General features: G+C 35.8%; 1 protein-coding gene across 5 annotated transcripts in view; it reads left to right on the top strand.

The window, feature by feature from the left end:
• Nucleotides 1–22,003, top strand: part of LOC110827049 (high-affinity choline transporter 1) — a 52,796-nt gene that overhangs the window by 26,498 nt on the left and 4,295 nt on the right. Inside the window, exons 1-7 of one of the 5 annotated variants that reach the window (XM_087347791.1) lie at nt 3,951–4,259; nt 13,434–13,641; nt 14,652–14,759; nt 17,051–17,206; nt 20,041–20,189; nt 20,720–20,869; nt 21,536–21,665. In XM_087347791.1, the coding sequence (XP_087203917.1) occupies nt 13,479–13,641; nt 14,652–14,759; nt 17,051–17,206; nt 20,041–20,189; nt 20,720–20,869; nt 21,536–21,665 (856 nt within the window). In that variant the 5' untranslated portion in view covers nt 3,951–4,259; nt 13,434–13,478. Of the gene's footprint in view, nt 1–3,948; nt 4,264–13,433; nt 13,642–14,651; nt 14,760–17,050; nt 17,207–20,040; nt 20,190–20,719; nt 20,870–21,535; nt 21,666–22,003 lie in introns of those variants that run through there. The other 4 variants (XM_022058323.2, XM_022058313.2, XM_022058304.2 and 1 more) reach the window with 4 other exon arrangements.

The raw sequence follows: 22,003 nt of genomic DNA, 5'->3' as shown, positions 1-22,003 counted from the left end.
GGGTCTTCTTAAATAGTTATTCGATTGTTTTTAAAAAAAAATCCCGTTAATTTATTCCTCATTTAGAGACATTTTCAGTCGCTCATATCATACAGCGTCAAATTATAAGATGGTTAGTATACAATGAAGAAAAGAACACGATTGGAACCATCTTTTAGACATTAAGTTCTGAGACGCTTGAACGTACATCTTAAATCTACTTTTGAGAACGTGGCATTGGAGACTGGTTCGCCGTGCGTATCTGCAACTTATCCGGAGCACGAGTTGGGCGGGTCAGCATAATTAAAATTTCCCAGGCGTTAAGTTTACGATGAAAAATGTTTCACTTCGGCGAACATTGTAATTGTAATTTTCAGTGTCTACCTACATTATTAGCTTGCGGATATACTGGGGGAAAAACGCATGTGATGTGTAAATTAAAGACGTTATCAACACAGGAAATGAGACAGCAAATTACAAATATTGCCGTTGAGAAATATTAGACTGTATGTGATTCCGACTGAGACATAGCAATCGGTTATAGTTCTGTTTTATTCCTGCAGAGGGAAATTGTGCTGGTTCTATAATTCCGTCGCTGCAAATTCGATTGAGACGTCGTAATCGTCCGAGTTTCGAGAGTTCGATTAAAATCTGTAGGGGGCAGTATAATATAGGTGTTGTCTGTCGGACAAGAAAAATGTGTTTATGTAGCTCCCCACTTTATCGAGTTTTCATTTCAAACAACTAAAACGGGGTATCGTTGAAAAACTATTTTTTTATTTCCGTTGAATTTTAACGGGAATTGTCTGTAATATGGTTCTTTAATGAGAAACATTTATCACAGATTCCTTTAAAAATATGTTGACAGTATACTTTTAAACTTTGAGACAAAACATATAAAGAAGAATAAACATTTTTATATACTTAAGCATTCCAAATTGAATTTTTGGCAACCTCAAATTATGTTCATAAGAATGTTTCCTCTAAAGCGTAAATGACAAAAATCAAGAGAAACTTTGTTATATCTTATTATTAAATAAAAAGTAAGGTACTTATTAAATTTCTAACATAATATGTGTCGAATATCTAACCACCTATTCCGTAGAGAAAAAATCGAATAGATCAAATATCTTGAAACATAAACACCTTTCCCATGTTACCAGCATTATTTTTAGGCTATTAAAATTACTCTCAATATTTACATTCCATCGTATTTCTGTGAGTTTCTCATGATTCGTTACGTTGTCATGTGTAAGTAGGGCCTACCTACCTGCTAATCAATGGCTTATCGGTGCAGTACCAATTATCTAAGCATGTAATTATTTATATATTCTGAACTGAAGCCGGCCAGAGTTTCAAATCCGTATCAGATTAAGAAATGTAGGATTTTAGACTATTTAGACTATATAAATTATTGTCTTGTTACTGTGGATCACATCCAAAAAAGAAACCTAGATCTATGCTACGTGTCTTGAAAGCCAACATTATTGTGCAAACGGCTTACTATATTAGCATTATATTTTGTATTTTGCGTAATATTTTTAGAGAATTAGTTACGGAGTGAGCCACAAAACAAGCAAAGAATATTACGTAACTTTTATGTCAAATCCTTGTCAGGCCGAGTCTTACAGCCAAGGTCCACGACCTAAATGGCCTGATACGTATGTAAGCAGTGTTGTTACCGTATGTACAAAAACCTTGGATATTTAAAAATACAAAGGCTTCTAATGAATTTTGACAGGTCTGTAGTGCATGTAAAGTGAATAGAATTTATTAGACTTACAGGGATGATAAAGTTTACGTTTATGGGTCCTTGGATCAGAAGGGAATAGAAGCCTATATAAACTCTAAATTTAAAATATTACAATAATTGATGTTATTGGTATTAATTTCCACAAATTGAAAGCTTTACAACGTTTACAATGCGTCTGATTTTCATTCTTAAAGTTTTAGGATTGTAAACCCCGTTGAGAATCGATTAAGACTCTTGGTTTCCCTCAGGTCCTTCAAGAAGTTCTGAAATAGCACATTAGTATGTATTATGACAGTTATTTCTCTATGTACCGATTCAAAGTTACTAATATTTCTATTGCATATTAGTAAATATTAACATAAGCAGTGATTCAAAGTAATAAAATGTTCAAGTAAACATTAAAAGCAAAGCTTGGGGTGTAGATCAATATCGTAATGATTTTAGTAAATATAGAATTTCAAAAGATAGTATAATTGCGTCATATTGTGAATCAAATATTAAATTAATTTAAAAAATATAATTGTGATTAGACGGACAAAACCGAATAATTAATAGAATTTCAAACTAAGTATAAATGTTAGTGTGTCTTATCCTTTGTGTAAGGGAGGGGGATTTACTCAAACGTAATTTGTACTGACTTAACGCCCCTCTCACCAAACATCAAAGGTACAGAGTGTACCATTTAAAATACCACAATTCCACACTACGATACAAAAAAATCAGGAATGGATCCCCACACGTGTAATAAACTGTCTCAACATCCCCTATAACACTCGATTCAAGGTCATGCTTGTTGCTAGGCCTCTGTTCACGCAAACATGGCGTATTTACTAGTAAAACGTGTGTTCATTCTCGAACATTATTTCGCATCGAAATCACTCGCTACTGTTAATTAAGCATTTAACAATCCTCTCCTGACACAATAGTTCCGAATAAGACAGCGACATTTCTGGACACAGGAAGTGTGTGACAAATGTGCATCGAGCGACGAAGCAGATGAGTTTATGGCCGTACCAATTTTAAACAATGCAGCGTTGCATTTGAGACGTAAATACAATTGTAGGATTCAAATATGAAACTGGGGGCTGTTATTTGTCCAATATATTGTCACGTGATAATCACTTTTAATTTCTGCCACTGCAATGTCTCTTGTTTTTGCTGAGAATACGAGATGCGATCGGAAAGTTTCAAGACTGTGTCAATAGAGGGCGAACCGGATGTAGTACGAGCTTCTGCCGCTAGGGGGTGCGGCCTTCATTCATAGTGAATCAGTGTGCCAGCCGGCATCATCGAATTAGCATTTGTTTCTTAGTTACGGGCGTTTTGGTAGTGCATTACACCGACCCTCCTGCGATTTCGGAATGGCGTGTGCATCAAATTTTGCCAAAGACTCGCGAAAACGGCTACGGAAACCTATGAAATGCTAAAGCAAGCATTTGGGGAGTCCGCAATGGGTCGTGCACAAACTTTTGTGTGGCATTCACGTTTTAAAAATGGCCGAACCTCTGTCGATGATGACGAGCGTTCTGGACGACCATCTTCGAGCACAACGCCCGAAAATGTTACGAAGATTCGGCAGGCCATTCACGAAGATCGACGTCGTACCATCAACGACTTGTGCGACATTGTTGGGATAGGCTATGGGACCTGTCAGCTGATTCTAAAGGAAGAACTCCACATGCGACGCATCCTGTCTGAGGACCAGAAGCAGAATCGACTTCTCGTTTGTCAGGAGCTCAAAGATCTTGCAAGAACCGACCCCAACTTCCTTTCTAAGCTCCGTGTGACTTCTCCCTCTTCCCAAAGATGAAAATTCAGCTAAAGGGAAGGAGATTTGAGACGATAGAAGAAATTCAGGCAGAATCGCAGATGGTGCTTGACAGGCTGACAAAGAAAGATTTCCAGGGAAGCTTCCAGGCTTGGCAGCGGCGCTGGGATCGTTGTGTTCACTCCCAGGGGAACTACTTCGAGGGTGATGGATGAATTTAATACCTGAGATAAGTGTACGGGTTTTTATACGCGCAGTCTGGAAACTTTCCGATCGCACCTCGTAGTTAGTGTTGTTAGTGTTTCCAATGAATGATTACAAGTGCCTGTACTTTAGATTTTGAGTAGATAATGTAAGTTTTAAAGTGTTTTAATTGTTTCAAGCGAACGACTGGTAATGGTTAACAGTGTTGCAACATCAGTGGTTTGCTGTCAGTACAATTCAGTTCAAACATCGCAATTGTATAGTTCTGTCTCCTGTGGAACACATTTCACTCATACGCCCTCTGGTCACGGTTATAACGATAGTTGTGATTGGGGTTTACTGTTGTTACACACACGCGTGACATCAGCCCGTGTATACGCCGGTATTTTACCTGCCGACTAGTGTCCTCGGGAACCAGTGGATGTGAATGTGGGTCCTAGGACAAGGTTATAGTGGTTTAAGCCTAGCAGCAGTAGAAGTACCATCACAATCCACAGACGCTCACAGCCGAAACTACATGGACCAAAAGTGTTAGTGTTATCTTTCTTCAGGAAGGTTTGTAAGTTATTTTTTTAATAGCTTTATCATTCAAATTAACGCTTTCGAGCACGGAGCTTATTTAAATAATTAAAAGTTCGGTTGAATTTAAAAGTTAAGCTTCTACCTCAAAGAAGACAAAGTTCTACCATTGAAGAGAAAAATTGGTTAATGGTGTTTAAGTAAATAATCGCTGTTTGTTGCGAGACTTGTGTTAAATGCATCAATACACACAGTTTAAGAAATTCAGAGTTGTTAAATGTTAAAACAGTTGGTATGTATAATCACTACAGTGCTTTGAAGAACGAAGTGTATGTGATTTTCAATATATTCGTTCATGAAATGTCGAGTTTGGTTCGATTTTGGTATTACATTTATTGTTATGTCCCCAAACGTTTGCATATGGTTTCTTAAACTTTTTTTGTAGGGAATTTAGTCTTTGGAGTTTATTAGTATGAATATTTCCAGTAAAGTTTTCGTTAGTTGTTTTCCATGTATTTATTATTTTTTCGTTGGTAACAGTACAGGTAAATCCGTTACATTCCACCGCCACTCAATATGAACGTATCCGTGTACTAGCTATTAATGTGACGCCTTTGTACGACGGAGGTCAGATGTTTGCTGCTTTGACCTGAATTCAAGTACAGTATTTTTAAAGCTTGCAGTAGTTTTATGATATGAAGAAGCTGTCAATGTGTCCTCATTCCAACTTTGAACTAACTACGGATTTTACGGAACACTGAATGAACTTCAGCTTTGCCAATGGAGCACGACCTGGCCTCAAACCTTTTAATTTCCTACATTTAATCTAATGGTAACACTGACGACTAACTCACGAATTTGTGAGGTGGGAGCTTTACGGGAGCCAATTCTGATTGTGTCGTTGTCCTAAGATTGCTTACGAGTGATCTATTAGTATAAATACCTTAAAACAATTTGTTCAGACATAAGATTATAGATACGTAACGGATAATTTGTTGGCTTATTCGTTACTCGTACATTATGCTGAAAATCTGAACCACTTCTTGTCATTTACCAAACGCTTTCATCAAAAGATACTCATCCTATATGGCGAACAAAAGTAGACAGTGATGCTTTAGTTTTAATTTTTAGTTTATCGTGAAGTGTTTGATGAAATGTAAAGCTGTTCCTGTGTACTAAGCAAAGAAATGGTGTATTACAGTTTACATAAGCACCACATAGGGGAGTTGAGGTGTACCTCCATATGATTTAATCTCGACAGTAAACACGGAGTTGAATACTCAACTTGAACACCCGGATTTTTGTACTCTAGTGAAAAGCCCCTGTACCCGTTAAGTGAGGTTCGATGGGCAATCTCGACACGGTGGCGAAAATAAAAATTACTCTCTCCGTCGAAAACCGAACCCTGGTCTTCCAGGCTCTGTACTGACTCAGCTACCTCGCCTCCGTGAAGTATATTCGTGGAAATTATAAATAAGCATTAACAGCAAGTGGTCTCTTTTATAATATATTTTACCAAACTTAGGGGAAAAAGCTTCAATACATCGTGATAAAAATACTGGATGACAGAAACATTTTAATTTGATGACAAGTGCCCAAGGCAACTGACGTTGTTTAACAGTATAATCTTCGATACTTATTCCAAAGCCTGACATTATGGATACGAACAGAACTTCATTTTGGTAGTAGATTACAAACATATCTAATATCAGAATGAAGCATCCATAATGTCAGGCATTAAATTATTATGTACTACGGACTGGGCAAACGGGGTTCGATCCCCGACAGGGTCTAAGGATTTTTCCTCTAGCCCCTGCATCCAGACCGGTTCTGGGGCCCACCTAGCCTCCTATCCAATGGGTACCGGGGTCCTTTCCCGGGGGTAAAGCACGGTCGGAGCATGATGCTGACCACTCACCCCCCTCCAGTGCCAGCTCTCCCCCCAAGCGCCTACATGGCGTGTAGCGGGACAGCTTCACATATTTGTGTTATCCCAGTACTGAATATTGTGAGCGAGTAGTAAGCAGTTTACTTAAGAAAAAAATAAACGTTTCCGAAATACGTATTTTCTGCAAATAAAATGTTCTCACTCAGATTAGAACGCGGAACCTTCGTATTAGAATGCCAGTGAACAAATAAATACATTATTCCTTAATCTTGTAGCTTTGCCAGTGCTGTAGGACTGACTGTTAATGTGAATGATAACATTGACTACAGCTGTTTGCTGGTTAACTGAAGTTAGAGAACTGTTTGTTTTGCAGACAATAGAAATTCTGTTTTCAATATTAAATTCAGGATATTTCGATACCAATCTCCAATTATCCCTTGCAAGAGAACCACACAGAAATCTTAAAACACGTAGTTGATTAATATACATCTGAGCAGTTTAAATTAATATTCTGTGCGATATAGCGAATGCATCAAAAATAGATCGATATTAAAACTCGAAATTGAATCTGACCTTATCAACTCCTGCGATAACCACTTGTCTTCCAGCAGATATGGATGTATTTACATTTGCTTTGCCGTCAAACCTAGTCACACGTGTCAGATAATTTATTAATATTATTTTATGTTTTTCGTCTAATCAGGCAAAAATAAATCTAAATAAAGAAAAGTAAACTAGCTGTACGCTGTAAGGTTAGGTTAGGTTTTGGACTTTTGTTGCACAACGTGTGAATCTTTGTAATCGGCTGCGTATTTACTTCGTGAAGAATGTGCTTCAGACGTTGCGATCAACAACAGGATATTACATCGTCGATTATGAGATTCTTGTAGTACACGTGGCAATGCATAAATAGTCACAAGGAATCCAAACTGCATATTTTCCACGTTACATAACTAAGCGTTTTAATGCAACACTGAACCACAGACAATTTTCTTCTGTTCTGTCTATTTTTATTTTGTGTAATAAGGGAAGATGGTATTTCCCCGATGGATAATAAACTCTTAATGAACGTTATAAAAAAAATGTGACGTAACAAGACTGCGAAGAAAATTACACAATCAGCTTCTTCATAATATGTGCTCTTTACAAAATGATGTTAGGGTGATAAAATCAAGGGAAATTATGGCATGTAGCACGGATGGGGAAGAAATTAAATGAATACAATATTTTAATGGGAAAAATCTTTTGAGAATATATCACTTTCGAGACTATGGTGCAGATTTTGAGAATAATATAACTGAAAACATTTTTGTGCACGCAGACAGTGGAATTTTATACACAGATTTTTACACAAAACTGTACTTTGTGAACCAAAATAATACGAATAACAAAGCAGACATGTTTTTAACCCATACGCGCACTGTAGGACAGAAATATATCTCAGTCATGTGCTATCGCTTCGCGGACTTTCAATACCTTTCGTGAACCGTGACGGTTATCTAACCTTGGAATTACTTTGCGTCCACTGTAGTCTGGCGTTTACCAAGTTGAGCAAGATTAGTGTTATCCATTATTAAAATGTATCGTACAGAAATGTGGTGTTGGGAATAGGGTAAAATCATATTTAAATGGCTAGTTATTTAGAGTTTTTGACCTCTGGAAGGTCTAATTTAAAATCCAGTTTCTTATTTTCAGTAACCCAAACGTAATTTTTTGAACATCACTGTAGAGTCCGGCATACATAACAATGAAAGTCGCCAAGTGACAAATTGCTTGTTTGTTATACAATATGATAGGGAAAAACAGTGTGGTCTTTGTTTAAATTTTGTTTACAAAGTAACTGTGGGAGTTACGTAACTGGTTTGCTATGTATGACCCGTATGTACTAAATTCACATTGCAGTTCTCTGTAATGACAATATTTTTGGATTTTGATGCAGGTAAATGTATTATTGATGCAGTAAACTGAAGTAATGGTTTCTTGTTCTTTCATTCGGAACTCCACATATAAACACCGTATTTACAGATGCTGAATCTCTCACTTACGTGACATAAAATGTGAAGTTTGTTGACCTTGTGGAGTACAGCAGTTTTATTAATAGATAAGCTAATCTATCAAATGAGAAATTTAAGGGTTACATGATTAGTGTTGTCATTATTATCTAATGACGGTCTCTCGTATTTATTATTAAGCAAATGTTGCATTTTTATAACTGAATTATATGACTTACAGGTTAAAAACGGTGGTTATCAAGAATTGTTTAAAACATTACTAAAAAAATTCTTTTCTGAAGTTCCTTCTTTTGAAACCAGTTCTTGGTATGTTTTGACATCTTCCGTATATCAGGTGTCTTAACGAGATATTTTGGTATTAGAACTGTAATTAATTTATTCCTGTTAGTTTATAATTCTATTACAGAATATACTATCTATTCATGAGTCGAGGTAAAGATTTGCCCCTGTAGCTTCTGAAAAATACGTTTGACATTCTTAAATGCTGCAGTGAAACTTTCCTCAAGATATGTTCTGTTCCCAGAATGGTTGTCTTTTGTAGCTCACGCTGGAGTGTCTACTATGAATGTGATTTGAATGCACGTCCAGTCGCCCCAGTGATTTTATTTATTTTCTTTGCCTTCAGATTCCAAATGCGCTGTGTCTCAATCAGTACGTCTCTGTATTTTAATACTTTTCCACTTTATTTACTATTATCTATGTGTTTGCGCAATATGTGAATCCCTGACTAAATTCTAATGTTAGTTGCTCTTATCGTCCTGATGACCTCTGAAATGTTGGTAAACTTCTACCAGACTACAAGTCGCTACAACCCAGAAGACAGCCATCTTCAAATTCTAATGTCACCTGTCGCTTTTTCGAAGGAATGCTGCTTACCGTTCCACGGTTGACTAAGATAATAACATGGCGTGTGAAAACTGGTCTCGTGAAGGATGTTTCTTGTTACTATCCATTCGAGTGATGTCTCAAACCACCCGCTGAAAATTACGACTATATAACGTGTGTTAGCCTTGTTTTGCTATTGCTAGTTAGAAGCAGAGGTATTGGGCTTGACACGTGTAAGAATTTACCACGAGTTACTTACCGAAAAACTTGTTTTATTGCGGCGTAAGAGGGCCAACATGTCATTAAGATAGGCCCGTTTTCTAAAAAAAAGATACGTTTGTTACGTGATATATTTATCTGGGACATATTATGATAAGGAATGGATTGCTGAGCGATAGCATCGAAGGCCAGGTTGAAGGAAAGCGAGGACTGGGAAGAAGGCGGATACAGCTAACCGACGATCTGAAACAAGGAAAGATGAAGTTTCAGGATTTAAAACGAGAAGCTGAGAATAGGGAAAACTGGTGAGCTCTTTTTGGGCAGAAGAATGGACCTCTCGTCAGACAGAACACTCAATAATATATATATATATATATATTAAACCAGTTTTCGGCAAACTTTTCGTTACTGCTAATTGGCACTGGCTGTTCGTATCTTTGTCGCCTCCCGCAGAAAGAAAAAATAATGGTTTGGGCAGGAAGCGAAACTGTTTTTTATTTAACTTAAAGTGTACAACTGACATTTACTTTAAAGATGTTTACTAGCTTTTAAATAGTTTTAGTTTAATTTCATTGTTAAGTTTATAAAACGCCAGTTATTAATATTACAATAATTTTAATATTGTTTTGTTAAATTTAAATTTAAGAATGGAGCAGTGCATTTTTGTGCAATAACGCGATTGTAAACTTTGCATCTCCAGATATGTCTTATTACAATATTTTTGCGGGGATTTTCCCTTACGCTTATATTATATCAGTGTTCTCCAAAATAACAAAAAAATTGTGCTCTTCTCTCTTCGCATTGGCTAATTCCGAAGTCGTGTGAGCTTCTAGCTTCATTCTCCGTCTGCTACTGCCCTGGAGATAAAGCTTTTTGTATCCATATAATTGTAGACTGGATCGAACACATAACCGGTCTGGACTTATGGATTAAAAAAGGCTTCTACCGGAATTCGAGTGCAGAGTTTCAGATAAACATAAATCTTCAGATTTGGACGATGTGTTTGGAACAAGTACCAACGGTTTCCCTCGATTGCCATAACCTAATGACCTGGAACTCCCAAAGTTTCTCTTAGTTAATACGAACCTTTTTTCCGTACGGTTGCTAATTCACGTCACATCTGATTATAAGTAACCCTGACCTCCTCTAGAAACTAGTTCATATAACATAAACAAAACATGTTTCATTGACCTTTAAGTTACCGTGCAGAAGAAACGAATTTAGATGTTTGGACGAGTTACATATGCCCGTTGTTTCTCCGTGTTGTCTGACAGATGTTTACCGACGTTTTAGTAGTGCTTGCTGCTTCCATCATTAGGAATCACGTTGATGGTCGAGGCAGTAAGCACCTCTGAAACGTCGGTAAACTTTAGTCATACTACACAGCGCAACGACCCAGCAGGCAGCCATTTTTATATTCACCTTTGAATTTCAACTGACCGTATTATAGTGAACGGTTATTACTTTAATATTAACAGTGCTAATTAAAACACAGGCCTACAGTGCAAAGTTAAAGAGGACAAGAAGTGATTAAAGAAATAGGATGTAATTAGACGTCGTGGAAGGCAAGATATTTTGAGGTAAAACACGTTTATGCTTCGAGTACAATGCGCGTTAAAGAACATTGGAAAAATGCGAATATTGGTTGTGAGTGAAGATTGTGGAAATGTGTGATGTTTTATCGATGTCTTACGTTAATTTAGTTTCCACGTTTGTGATTCCTGCTTTTAAAAAAATAAAATAATGCTTCTTATCGTTAGTTTACTGTACTTGATCATGAGTCAGTCGACGCTGAACAGCCATATATACCGAGTTCAATTAACTAGAAGTATGGGTGACGTAACACAGGAAGCAGTACGTAACCAGATCGACCCCCCCCCCCCCCCATCTGGAAATCATTGAGATAAGATTCATCAGCAATTTTCAAGCATTAAAAATTATTGTTGTGATTTGAAATAAAATCCATCAATTTTCTTTACACTGGATAATAATTTAGTAAACATTTCAATATCAAACGATAGTAATTTTAGTCCATGTTTGGTAGCGTTGTGTAATATGTGCATATTACAGTGGCCAGCAATGAGATTAAACAAACCGAAAGAATTCATTTAACTTAAAAAGTGTTGACTAATTATTCCGGTAATTAACTGAGTAAATATTTCCCGACATGCCTACATTTCATACAGAAACCAGATAATCCGACCTAAAAACCTGCCAGTTAGTTATCAACCGTAACTGTAAACACCAATTCTTATAATGTCACCTTCTCTTTCGAAAAACATTGATTCCTGTATTCTTTCCTGCAGAATCTCCCACACAATGAAAAAGGTAAATTAGATTCAAGGTCCTGAAACAATGAAATTGGACAATGAGAGGTAACAAAACAATTCTACTACTTAAAGTGACTTTTGTGATCCGCACGTCGGCATGTCATTCGTGTTTCCAGGTCTGGGGCTCATAAAATAACACTAGGCCCATTGTTAACTATATTCCTTTCAACCTGAGAGTCCATTCATTCATTTGTCAAGTAAATCAATATATTCTGATATTGGATATGTCATAGATAAAGGCAAAATACATTAAATATTGAATACAAAATATGATTTTTATTATTATTATTATTATTATTATTATTATTATTATTTAGTGTTCTGTCTGACGACAGGTCCATATGAACAGGATCCTTCCATCCTTTTCTCGGACTGGGACCTGTTCATATACGTTCTTGGCAGATGATTTAGAAGTGGTTTGCCATTGCCTTCTTCTGTGTGTGAATGGAGTAATTGTTGGGATGCCACGGAGAAACCGGGGAAGCCCCCGGAGGTAAACTCTGTAAAAATATGCACACATCTCAACTGTGAATTGATTACAAATGTATATCTCCTCATTTTATATTTATGGATTTCATATAATTCCCAGTGTAAACAGCATCAACTAGGCGATCTTTCTAATGGTGAAGAGTCTTGTTTTCTTTTCGGTCTGGACTGAATTTTTAAATATTATTTAGACAAACTTCGGATGAAAAGGGTTAGATAAAAACAGGCGACGTATCAAGTACAACAGAATAATTACGCGTACTGGAGTTAGCTAATCGATTCGATATGATAGTCGGTGTTTCCTTGTGTCGAAACTTCGGGTTGTATAAATTATCGATGAAGTGAATAAGGAAGTTACTGCTACATGTATCTGGTCTGCAACAGTGTTTCTACGAAGTTCAGTTACGAAAACCCCGAGAAGAGGAAAACGAACTTGGATATTTGCTTCAGGCTTTATATCAAGGATATCGAGTGTAGTGGTTATGCTGTCTCCAAGACTCAAGGAGAAATTCATAATAAAACCATTGCCGTGCACGCTGCTTGTGAAATCCTCCCCCCCCCCAAAAAAAAAAACAATTGACAGTGGAACCACGGTTCTCTAGTTAACGTTGAATAACGTTTAACTGTAGAAGTATATTTGTACTGAAATAAAATTTTATTTACATATAAATGTATACCTTTACATCTTATCTATACGTGACGTCATCCGCCGACAGCTTATCTATGCATTGTGTCATGTACTCAACACACTCACTCTAGAACCGTTCTTTGTTAACAAATAAATGGCCAAAACTCCTAAACCGTAAGAGTTAGCTGAAATCTGTTTGCAAATTTGAAAAGCTCGTGTTTATTTACGTATTTCACTCGCAATATGTCCAGATCTAACTCTTACGCTTTAGACGTGGCAAGCGGTTGAAGTTAAGGAACGAGGGTATAGTTATTACATGTTTCGGGTAATTATTTCAACAATGTGTAAAATATGCATTATAGAATAAAGTAAACATAATGTAGAAAAAGCCGTTTATTTACTCTTTAATTTACATGAAATTATATATTCTCTATCTTACATAGGTCTCGAGGTATTGGCGTTTGAAGAAGTTACACACCAGCGTGTCCGTCGAGTGTACCGTGATTTTATAAACGTTATCGATAGTTACAAGTATCGCTGCTAGGAATCAAAGTTTATATTTTGGGCAGTAGATTTGAATGTGGATTACACATATTCTTTCACATTTAAAGTTGAAGATAACGGTTAGCATAAACACTTTGCACAAATTGTATAAAACATTATGTGCAATCTAAGAGACAGTTTAAAATGAAATGTATACATTAATTTCTTGTATCCTTTAGCGACATAGTTAGCCTGTTTGAATCTCGCTTGATTTCATTAATAAGTAACTTACATGAATTACAAAATTCTTCGTCATGTAATTTCTTCCTCTCCTGACAGTTCAGATGAAAAACTGCATGTTTCAGGACAAGACTAATTAGCAAAATGGCTATTTATGTCTGGGGACTTGTTGGCATTGTGGTTTTCTACATTGCGATGCTAGGGGTTGGAATCTGGGCAGGCACCAAGCAGAAAAACCATGGTGAAGAAGAAGTCATGTTGGCTGGCAGGAGCATCGGCACCGTTGTAGGATTCCTCACGTTAATAGGTGCATGACAACATTTCTTATTCTTCTAAATTTCTTTTATCTTCACACCTGTTATTATTATTGATTAGGATTTGAGGTTTTCATGATGGCTAGCTGTCTTCTGGGTTGTAGCGCAGAGTAGTCTGGTAGACGTTTACCAACGTTTCAGAGTTACTTTCTGTCTCCATCATCAGGGCAATTGCCGAACCCAGAAGACAGCTATCTTCATTGTTGTTATTGTTCGTATTTGAATATTTTGTGGTCTCATTCCAAATTAAGGATAGACTGATCAAGAAGTTTTATTTACAGCCTTTATTACATAAATATTGGACCAGATGGATCTTTAGAACTTTTGGATGTCATGATGTAATTTGGTATCTGGATCTATGTTATCCAGTTCTTGTGATGCCAGTGGCTAAAATATGTGAGTGGTTATTTGTTAATTTTGACACTACATATCCTTAATCTGTTGGATGAGCTGTATATATTTTGTCTTTTAACAAAATGTTTTTTGTAGGTTATTGTTTATGGTACAATTATGTCATTTTGTTAGGTTATGTTCACTTTATTATCAGTGTATCATTATCATTCCATCCCTCCTCTTCTTCCTTCTTCTTATCCTGTTGTTTCTTATTTTTGATCCTCCTTTTTCCTAACTTTCCTCTTCTGATAATTCTGCTCCTTTTCCTCGTGATTCATTTTCTCTTTTTTCTTTTATTTCTTCTTCTACCATCATTTGTATTTTCAGTTAAATATCTGTTTAAACTAAACATAACAGTGTCTTTCTTTGCCTTTTTTTTCAATGAATGGCTTGACTTCTGACCCCAGGTGTAATTTAATTGACATGAAAAATGTAAGGTCTCAGGATCTTGTAAAGGCAGTAAATGACAGACAGTGAAACGAAGTATATGCTACCTAATTCAAGAGAATTACATTTAATACCTATAACAAATGTATAAGTGATTGTTTTAGTTGCGTGTGTAATAGTTCTATAAATTTGTGCATTCCTCTGAATATAATTCATCTTTCAGCAACATGGGTAGGAGGAGCCTACATCAATGGCACAGCTGAGGTTATGTTCACTACAGGATTAGCATGGTGCCAAGTGCCAATAGGGTATAGCCTCAGTATTATTTTAGGTAAGTCTTTTTGTGTCCAGATAGACTCTGGAGCTCAATGGATCTTTATCCAAGATATTTACATTGTCTCTCAAATTGTCTTTCCCTTCCGGTTTTCTGACCAGAATGACAAGGAAAGACTTTATGCACATGTACCACAAAACTCGAAGTCCGATTAATTTGAAAAAAGGACACGTTAATATAAGGTTCGTCGGAACATATCAGTACTGTCAAGTTTTAAATTTAGACCTATACAATATAAAGTTAATTGTGATACGGTAAAAGACCTGTTTCAGATTATGTCAACATAACTATGTATCTACTGCTTACAACATATTATCATCTTTAACACAAGTATACCAATGATACTAATTAATTCGGTTAAATTCTTCATTGCGTAACTGAGTCTGACACCGAACAGAATAGTTAGATATTTGTGGTAATCACCCACAAGGTTACTGCATAGCGGAGGACACCCAGGTGGTACGGAAAGAGAGTGTTGCATTATAATATACAGATTTTTGAGATGATAATGTTGCGTCATATTGTGATAAATATATATTTGTTTAAATCTTGTCAGTCTGATCACAATAAAATTCCTATTAAATATTAAAATATTACTATAATTAACATTTAAATATTTAAAATATATTAAAATGATGTTCTCTATCGAAATTTTCGATTTACATTAGAACATCACTTTTTACACGACATGTTTCAGTTCTAAATGAACCATCTTCAGGTGTATAAAATTATATAAACTTAAATATAATTTCTTAAATGCAACTTTTAGCCAGATGTTTATCGGATATCAAATGATGACCTCTTCCAGATTTTATTGTATTTTAATATCGTATTCGAAGTTGTTCATATATATGAAGTTGTGGAGGAGTCAAACACGGCAATACTTCCAGACGGTCGTGACTCCTCCACAACTTCTGGCCGATACAAAACAACAACAAACCATCCACCCACACAAAATCATGTTAAACACGACGTACATATACGAGGTGCGATCGGAAAGTTTCTAGACTGCGCCTATAAAAACCCGTACACTTATCTCAGGTATTAAATTCATCCATCACCCTCGAAGTAGTTCCCCTGGGAGTGAACACAACGATCCCAGCGCCGCTGCCAAGCCTGGAAGCATCCCTGGAAATCTTTTTTGTCAGCCTGTCAAGCACCATCTGCGATTCTGCCTGAATCTCTTCTATCGTCTCAAATCTCCTTCCCTTTAGCTGAATTTTCATCTTTGGGAAGAGGAAGAAGTCACACGGCGAATAAGGAGGGTGCGGGATGACGGCCATGGTGTTTGAGGCCAAAAACTGCCGAACTTTGAGGGCGGTGTGCGCTGGCGCGTTGTCATGATGTGTCGCATGTGGAGTTCTTCCTTTAGAATCAGCTGACAGGTCCCATAGCCTATCCCAACAATGTCGCACAAGTCGTTGATGGTACGACGTCGATCTTCGTGAATGGCCTGCCGAATCTTCGTAACATTTTCGGGCGTTGTGCTCGAAGATGGTCGTCCAGAACGCTCGTCATCATCGACAGAGGTTCGGCCATTTTTAAAGCGTGAATGCCACACAAAAGTTTGTGCACGACCCATTGCGGACTCCCCAAATGCTTGCTTTAGCATTTCATAGGTTTCCGTAGCCGTTTTGGCGAGTCTTTGGCAAAATTTGATGCACACGCCATTCCGAAATCGCAGGAGGGTCGGTGTAATGCACTTCCAAAACGCCCGTAACTAAGAAACAAATGCTAATTCGATGATGCCGGCTGGCACACTGATTCACTATGAATGTAGGCCGCACCCCCTAGCGGCAGAAGCTCGTACTACATCCGGTTCGCCCGCTATTGACACAGTCTTGAAACTTTCCGATCGCACCTCGTATACGAACAACTTCGAATACGATATTAAAATACAATAAAATCTGGAAGAGACCATCATTTGATATCCGATAAACATCTGGCTAAAAGTTGCATTTAAGAAATTATATTTAAGTTTATATAATTTTATACACCTGAAGATGGTTCATTTAGAACTGAAACATGTCGTGTAAAAAGTGATGTTCTAATGTAAATCGAACATTTCGATAGAGAACATCATTTTAATATATTTTAAATATTTAAATGTTAATTATAGTAATATTTTAATATTTAATAGGAATTTTATTGTGATCAGACTGCCAAGATTTAAACAAATATATACAGATTTTTCTTAAAATAAACTTTACTGAAATGAGTAAATTGCTAGTTGCTAAATTAAATTTATCAAACTCCAGAAACATTAAATCCAGGGCTTGATGTTGCAGCCATGCTTCTGTTCGTCCGCCAGATGCGTGAAGCCCGGTACGTCACCATGCTGGATCCCATGCAGCAGAAGTATGGAAGCCAAGTAGGTGGCCTGTTATATATACCAGCATTGTGTGGTGATGTTTTCTGGACTGGCTCTATCCTGAACGCCCTAGGTGAGTTACCAATGAAGTCTCTAGAAAGTGTGTGTGTGTGGACATTTTAAAGCAAGTTTTAATGCATCAGTATACCCTGTAGGGACAATTTACTAAATTAGTTTTTTAATGGTTGTGAGTAAAGTTTGTTGATGAATGGAAAAACTTGTTTGTGCTAGACATTAAACTGTAGAACAACTTCTTCTTATAATAAATTCTTCTCAGGCTACCAGCCGTTTAAGGTGGCTTAATGAAGAAAACACTGACGTTTCGAGAACCATCTTTGTCCTCTGGGTACTGTTTTCTTCATTAAGCCACCTTACCCGACTGGTAGACCAGGAAGAATTTATTATACTTAGTCGCTGTGAGAGCTTCAGATCATACATATCTTCTTCTTCTTCTTCATTGTAAGACATTTTGTTTATGTATTAAAATATGTAGAAAGTGAAATAAAATCACATGGTCAGTTTTAAAAATTAAAAGGCAAACATTTATACAGATAAGTTTAATCAATTGCACTTTGATTAACTATTACTCTGATTGAAAGAAAATATTAATAACATTGTTATTAAAATATGTTGTTGAGAAATCCATCCATCTTTATTACATTCCATGGATCCATAAGTTAGTCAGATGACAATAGGATGTAGAATAAGTCATAATAATACAATACATGTTATACAAATACAAGTCATATAAATGTCACAAAAATACAAACAAAGGGTTCACATGAAGTAGAGATAAGTTACAAATAAACCCACCCATTATATACAATAGATAAATTACGACTTACTTGTAAACATTAGAAATTCATCGACAGAGTAAAAGGAGTGTGTAATTAAGTATCTTTTCAATGCTACTTTAAATTGTGCCTTTTTATTTACAAGACTTGTGAGATTTGATGGTAGACTGTTGAAAATTTTGATCCCTGCATAATATGCACTCTTCTGAAAACATGAGAGGTTGGCAATTGGTCTATGAAGCTTATTTTTGTTCCTTGTCTTGACACTGTATAGCAGATTTAGTTTGAAAATGTTCTTGGTTATTTACAATAAAGTTCATTAACGAGAATATGTATTCACATGCAAGAGCTAAGATTTCTAATCTCTTAAACAGACTTCTACATGAATTCCTAGGTTTGACACCAGCCATTAATCTAACAATTTTCTTTTGTAAAGTGAATATCTTTTTGATGTTTGATGAATTTCCCCCAAAAATTATTCCATACTTCATTAAAGAGTGAAAATATGCAAAATATACTGATCTGAGTGTGTCAGTGTTGCTGACATGCAACAGAGATCTAACTGCGTAACATGCGCCACTTAACTTAGGTATCAGTTTATCAATATGATTTTTCCAATTTAGGTGATTATCAATTTGCAAACCCAAGAATTTTGTGTTTATTGACTCTTGTATATACTTCCCATTATAACCAATACTTAAAGCACATTGTGGAGAGTTATTTGTTATAAATTTTATTATATTCATTTTATCTAGATTTAGGGCCAGCTTGTTAGCAGTAAACCATTTACTCATATGAGACAGAACTATGTTTGATGTTGAACAGAAATCATCAAAATCTTTATTAGAAATTATGACACTTGTGTCATCAGCAAATATTATGGGTTCTGTTAAAGTATTTATTGTTTTATTGTTTTTATTGTTGGAGGAAGGTCATTTATGTATATTATAAAAAGCAAGGGCCCTAAAATTGACCCTTGGGGAACTCCATGTTTTATTGTTCCCCAGTTTGAGAAAAAATTTCGTTTGCTTTTAGGTGCTTTTACTTCGACCTTTTGTTTTCTATCTGTTAAATAGGATCTGAACCATTGCGCTGCTATTCCCTGAATGCCATAAAAATGCAATTTATCCAACAAAATTTCATGATTTACACAGTCAAAAGCTTTTGATAAATCACAGAAAATTCCTCCAACATGCATTTTTTGGTTAACAGATTTTAGCACATTGTCTGTTCGTTTGAAAGCTGCATCTTCAGTGGATACACCTTTCCTGAAGCCAAATTGTTCTGGGACTAATATGTTATTAGCATTAGTATGATGACTTAATCTATTGTACATAATCTTTTCAAACAATTTAGAAAAAGTAGTTAAAAGTGAAATTAGCCTGTAATTTGTCATACTGGTTTTGTCCCCTTTCTTGTACAGCGGTCGTACTACTGGTATTTTAAGGCAGTCCAGGAAAATGCCTGTGTATAACGAGTGATTACAAATGTGGGTTAATGGACGACTAATTAAAATAGACATGGAGTGTCCAAGAAAAAAGAATGGTAGAAGGAGAACAAATGATAAAATAAAATAAATCAATTATCCTAATAATAAATACTAATATATGTTACAAATGTATGTTAATACTATTGTCAAACAGATTATTACATGCAGAAAGATATAGCAAGATTGTGCTTACAGACAGGGCAAAGACAAGTGGTCAACGATAACATAAAATTATTAGTCTGTGTGGTGAAGAATAGGAGAAGACATTGAAAAGAGGATTCTTAGATCCGTGCAGGCATTAAGATGCCTGAGGAGGATGTTTGATGTTGTACAAGCTTTTAGTATTTTCATTATGCCCATCTGTCTGGCCATCTGAATGTACAATTATTATTAAATAAGTTATCTAATTAGTATAAACTAAACTTTGAGAGAGAAACTTTACATTTTATTTTTTAATATAGTCACTTTCCAGAATGCGGTAGCCATATTCATGCCAACAATCTGTTTTTCACCTATTGGTATTAGTGTAGTAAGTGTAGTATATGTTGATATTAAACTAATTTCCTTGCAAAAAGAAAAACTTCAAATGTTTGTATCGCATTTTACTTTATATATATGTTACAGGCTCTTCGCTGGTGGTGATTCTTGATATCGACAGCAGAATATCTGTGATAGCCAGTGCAGTTTTTGCAGCTGCTTATACAATAGTTGGAGGCTTCTATAGTGTATCTTATACAGACGTCCTTCAGCTAATTCTGATTGTCATTGGGCTTGTGAGTCTTATTACACATTTCACTGTTGAACTTCAGTAAAGTATTCTTGAAGTGAAATTTATTAATATGTTGTTATATATCATTGTATATTTAAATAGGCTATGGATATTGCTTACCATCAGCTGCCATAGATATTCCTAAGGGTTAACTTATACACTGAAAGATGTTTTCAGACCTCTACAGTTTTGAAAGTGGTATTGAAAGAGAGTAATGGACAAAAATAAAAAAAGTTATTTAGAAACAGTGTTCGTAAGGTGTCGGTGTTGATCTTTTGGGTTGTGATGCCTTATGGACCTGTAGGTAAATACCAAAGTTTCAGAGAATAATGTCTCCATTTTCAGTGCTGAAGATGGAGATAGTATGTTGTTCTGAAATATTGGTATTTAACTACAAGTTCTTATGGCGTTGCTACCAGATTAACATCGACATGTTTACCACTGTGAGAATCTCAAGTCACTTCCAGTGTTTTTAAGAATTGTATAAATAATTTAATATCACTGAATTTATTTTCTTCATGGTCAATGTTTCAGCTGCTATCAGTTCCATTTGCTTATCAGAATGAAGCTGTGTCGAAAAATGTGTTGTCTTCTACTAACTGGGTTGGAAAAGTGGAAAGAGCAGATTTAGGAGAATGGTTTGACTCTCTACTGTTGCTTATATTTGGAGGAATTCCTTGGCAGGTATTAACTTTTTAAGTAATTACATGAAGTGTATTGTAACTGAAGTACAGTGTAAGAATACACTTAGTCTCTGACAAAAGAACAATTGACAATAGTTCTGAATTCAGTTAGTGTCTTGTTCATAAGAACAGCAAATGTAGAAAGATGTAATTTGATTTGGAGAACACATATTTTCCAGATATGTTGCTCAAAGCTTTCCTTGTGTTCATTTATTGAATATACGTATATATTGTTACAAAACTAATTACACTACAGATGGGCTTTATAGTGGAACAATATGGACTGACATGAAATTCAACCGTCAGCTTACAGTGAAGAACATATTTCATAAAACTTTGTGGATTTTGTGGAAACTTGAATTCGTGTGTAGGTCTCTGCCTGTTACCATTCTTTGGTCTTCATTTCTGCTACAATATTGCACCAAAAACTGGATAAAATAAAAAAATAAAAATATTTTCTAATGATTTTACTGAATTAATTCTATAGTTTTACTTCTGAAGAAATTGCAATCTCAGAATAAAAACTAATGGCTCATGAAGTCTTGGGTGTGAAAGTTACATACAACTTGAAATATCTATGTCATTATAAGTAAACATGTTGCGTGTTATGATGCAGTTGATAGCTTGCATGTGAATAATCATATTCTGATGCATTATATTCTTGCAGGGATATTTTCAAAGAATATTTTCAATGAAAACAACGAAGAGTGCACAAATTTTGTCTGTTGTCTCATTCTTTGGTTGCGTAATTATGGCTTTTCCTCCGGCATTCATCGGAATTGTCGCCAAGAGCACAGGTAAGACGACATTTAAATAGGGCCTTCATGTGAAATACAAACTTTTTAGTTATAACATTGTCAGAATTTTCTTTCTGTTATTAAAGCTAAGGGATTTTATTACCTGTGAACTGTTAAACCCCATAATTTATAACTGTGTTCTGCTTTTCAAGGATTAGTAATTATTTGTGCCATGTGGCACTAAATGCTAGACAAAGCATTCAGCATTCAGTAATTTGTTGTCACAGTTTGCAGCTGCGAAAAGTGAAATGATTGACAATTACCAGAGGAACATGAAAAAAAAATTGTTGATCATTGGACGTAAGTATGAGATAGGAAAGGTTTAATACAATTGGGCG

Source organism: Zootermopsis nevadensis, unplaced genomic scaffold (genome assembly GCF_977971745.1).
Source record: "Zootermopsis nevadensis isolate Lab colony 2312 unplaced genomic scaffold, Znev_1.0 Znev_ptg000012l, whole genome shotgun sequence".
NCBI classification, from domain to species: domain Eukaryota; kingdom Metazoa; phylum Arthropoda; class Insecta; order Blattodea; family Termopsidae; genus Zootermopsis; species Zootermopsis nevadensis.
This window is presented reverse-complemented; position numbering and strand designations above follow the sequence as displayed.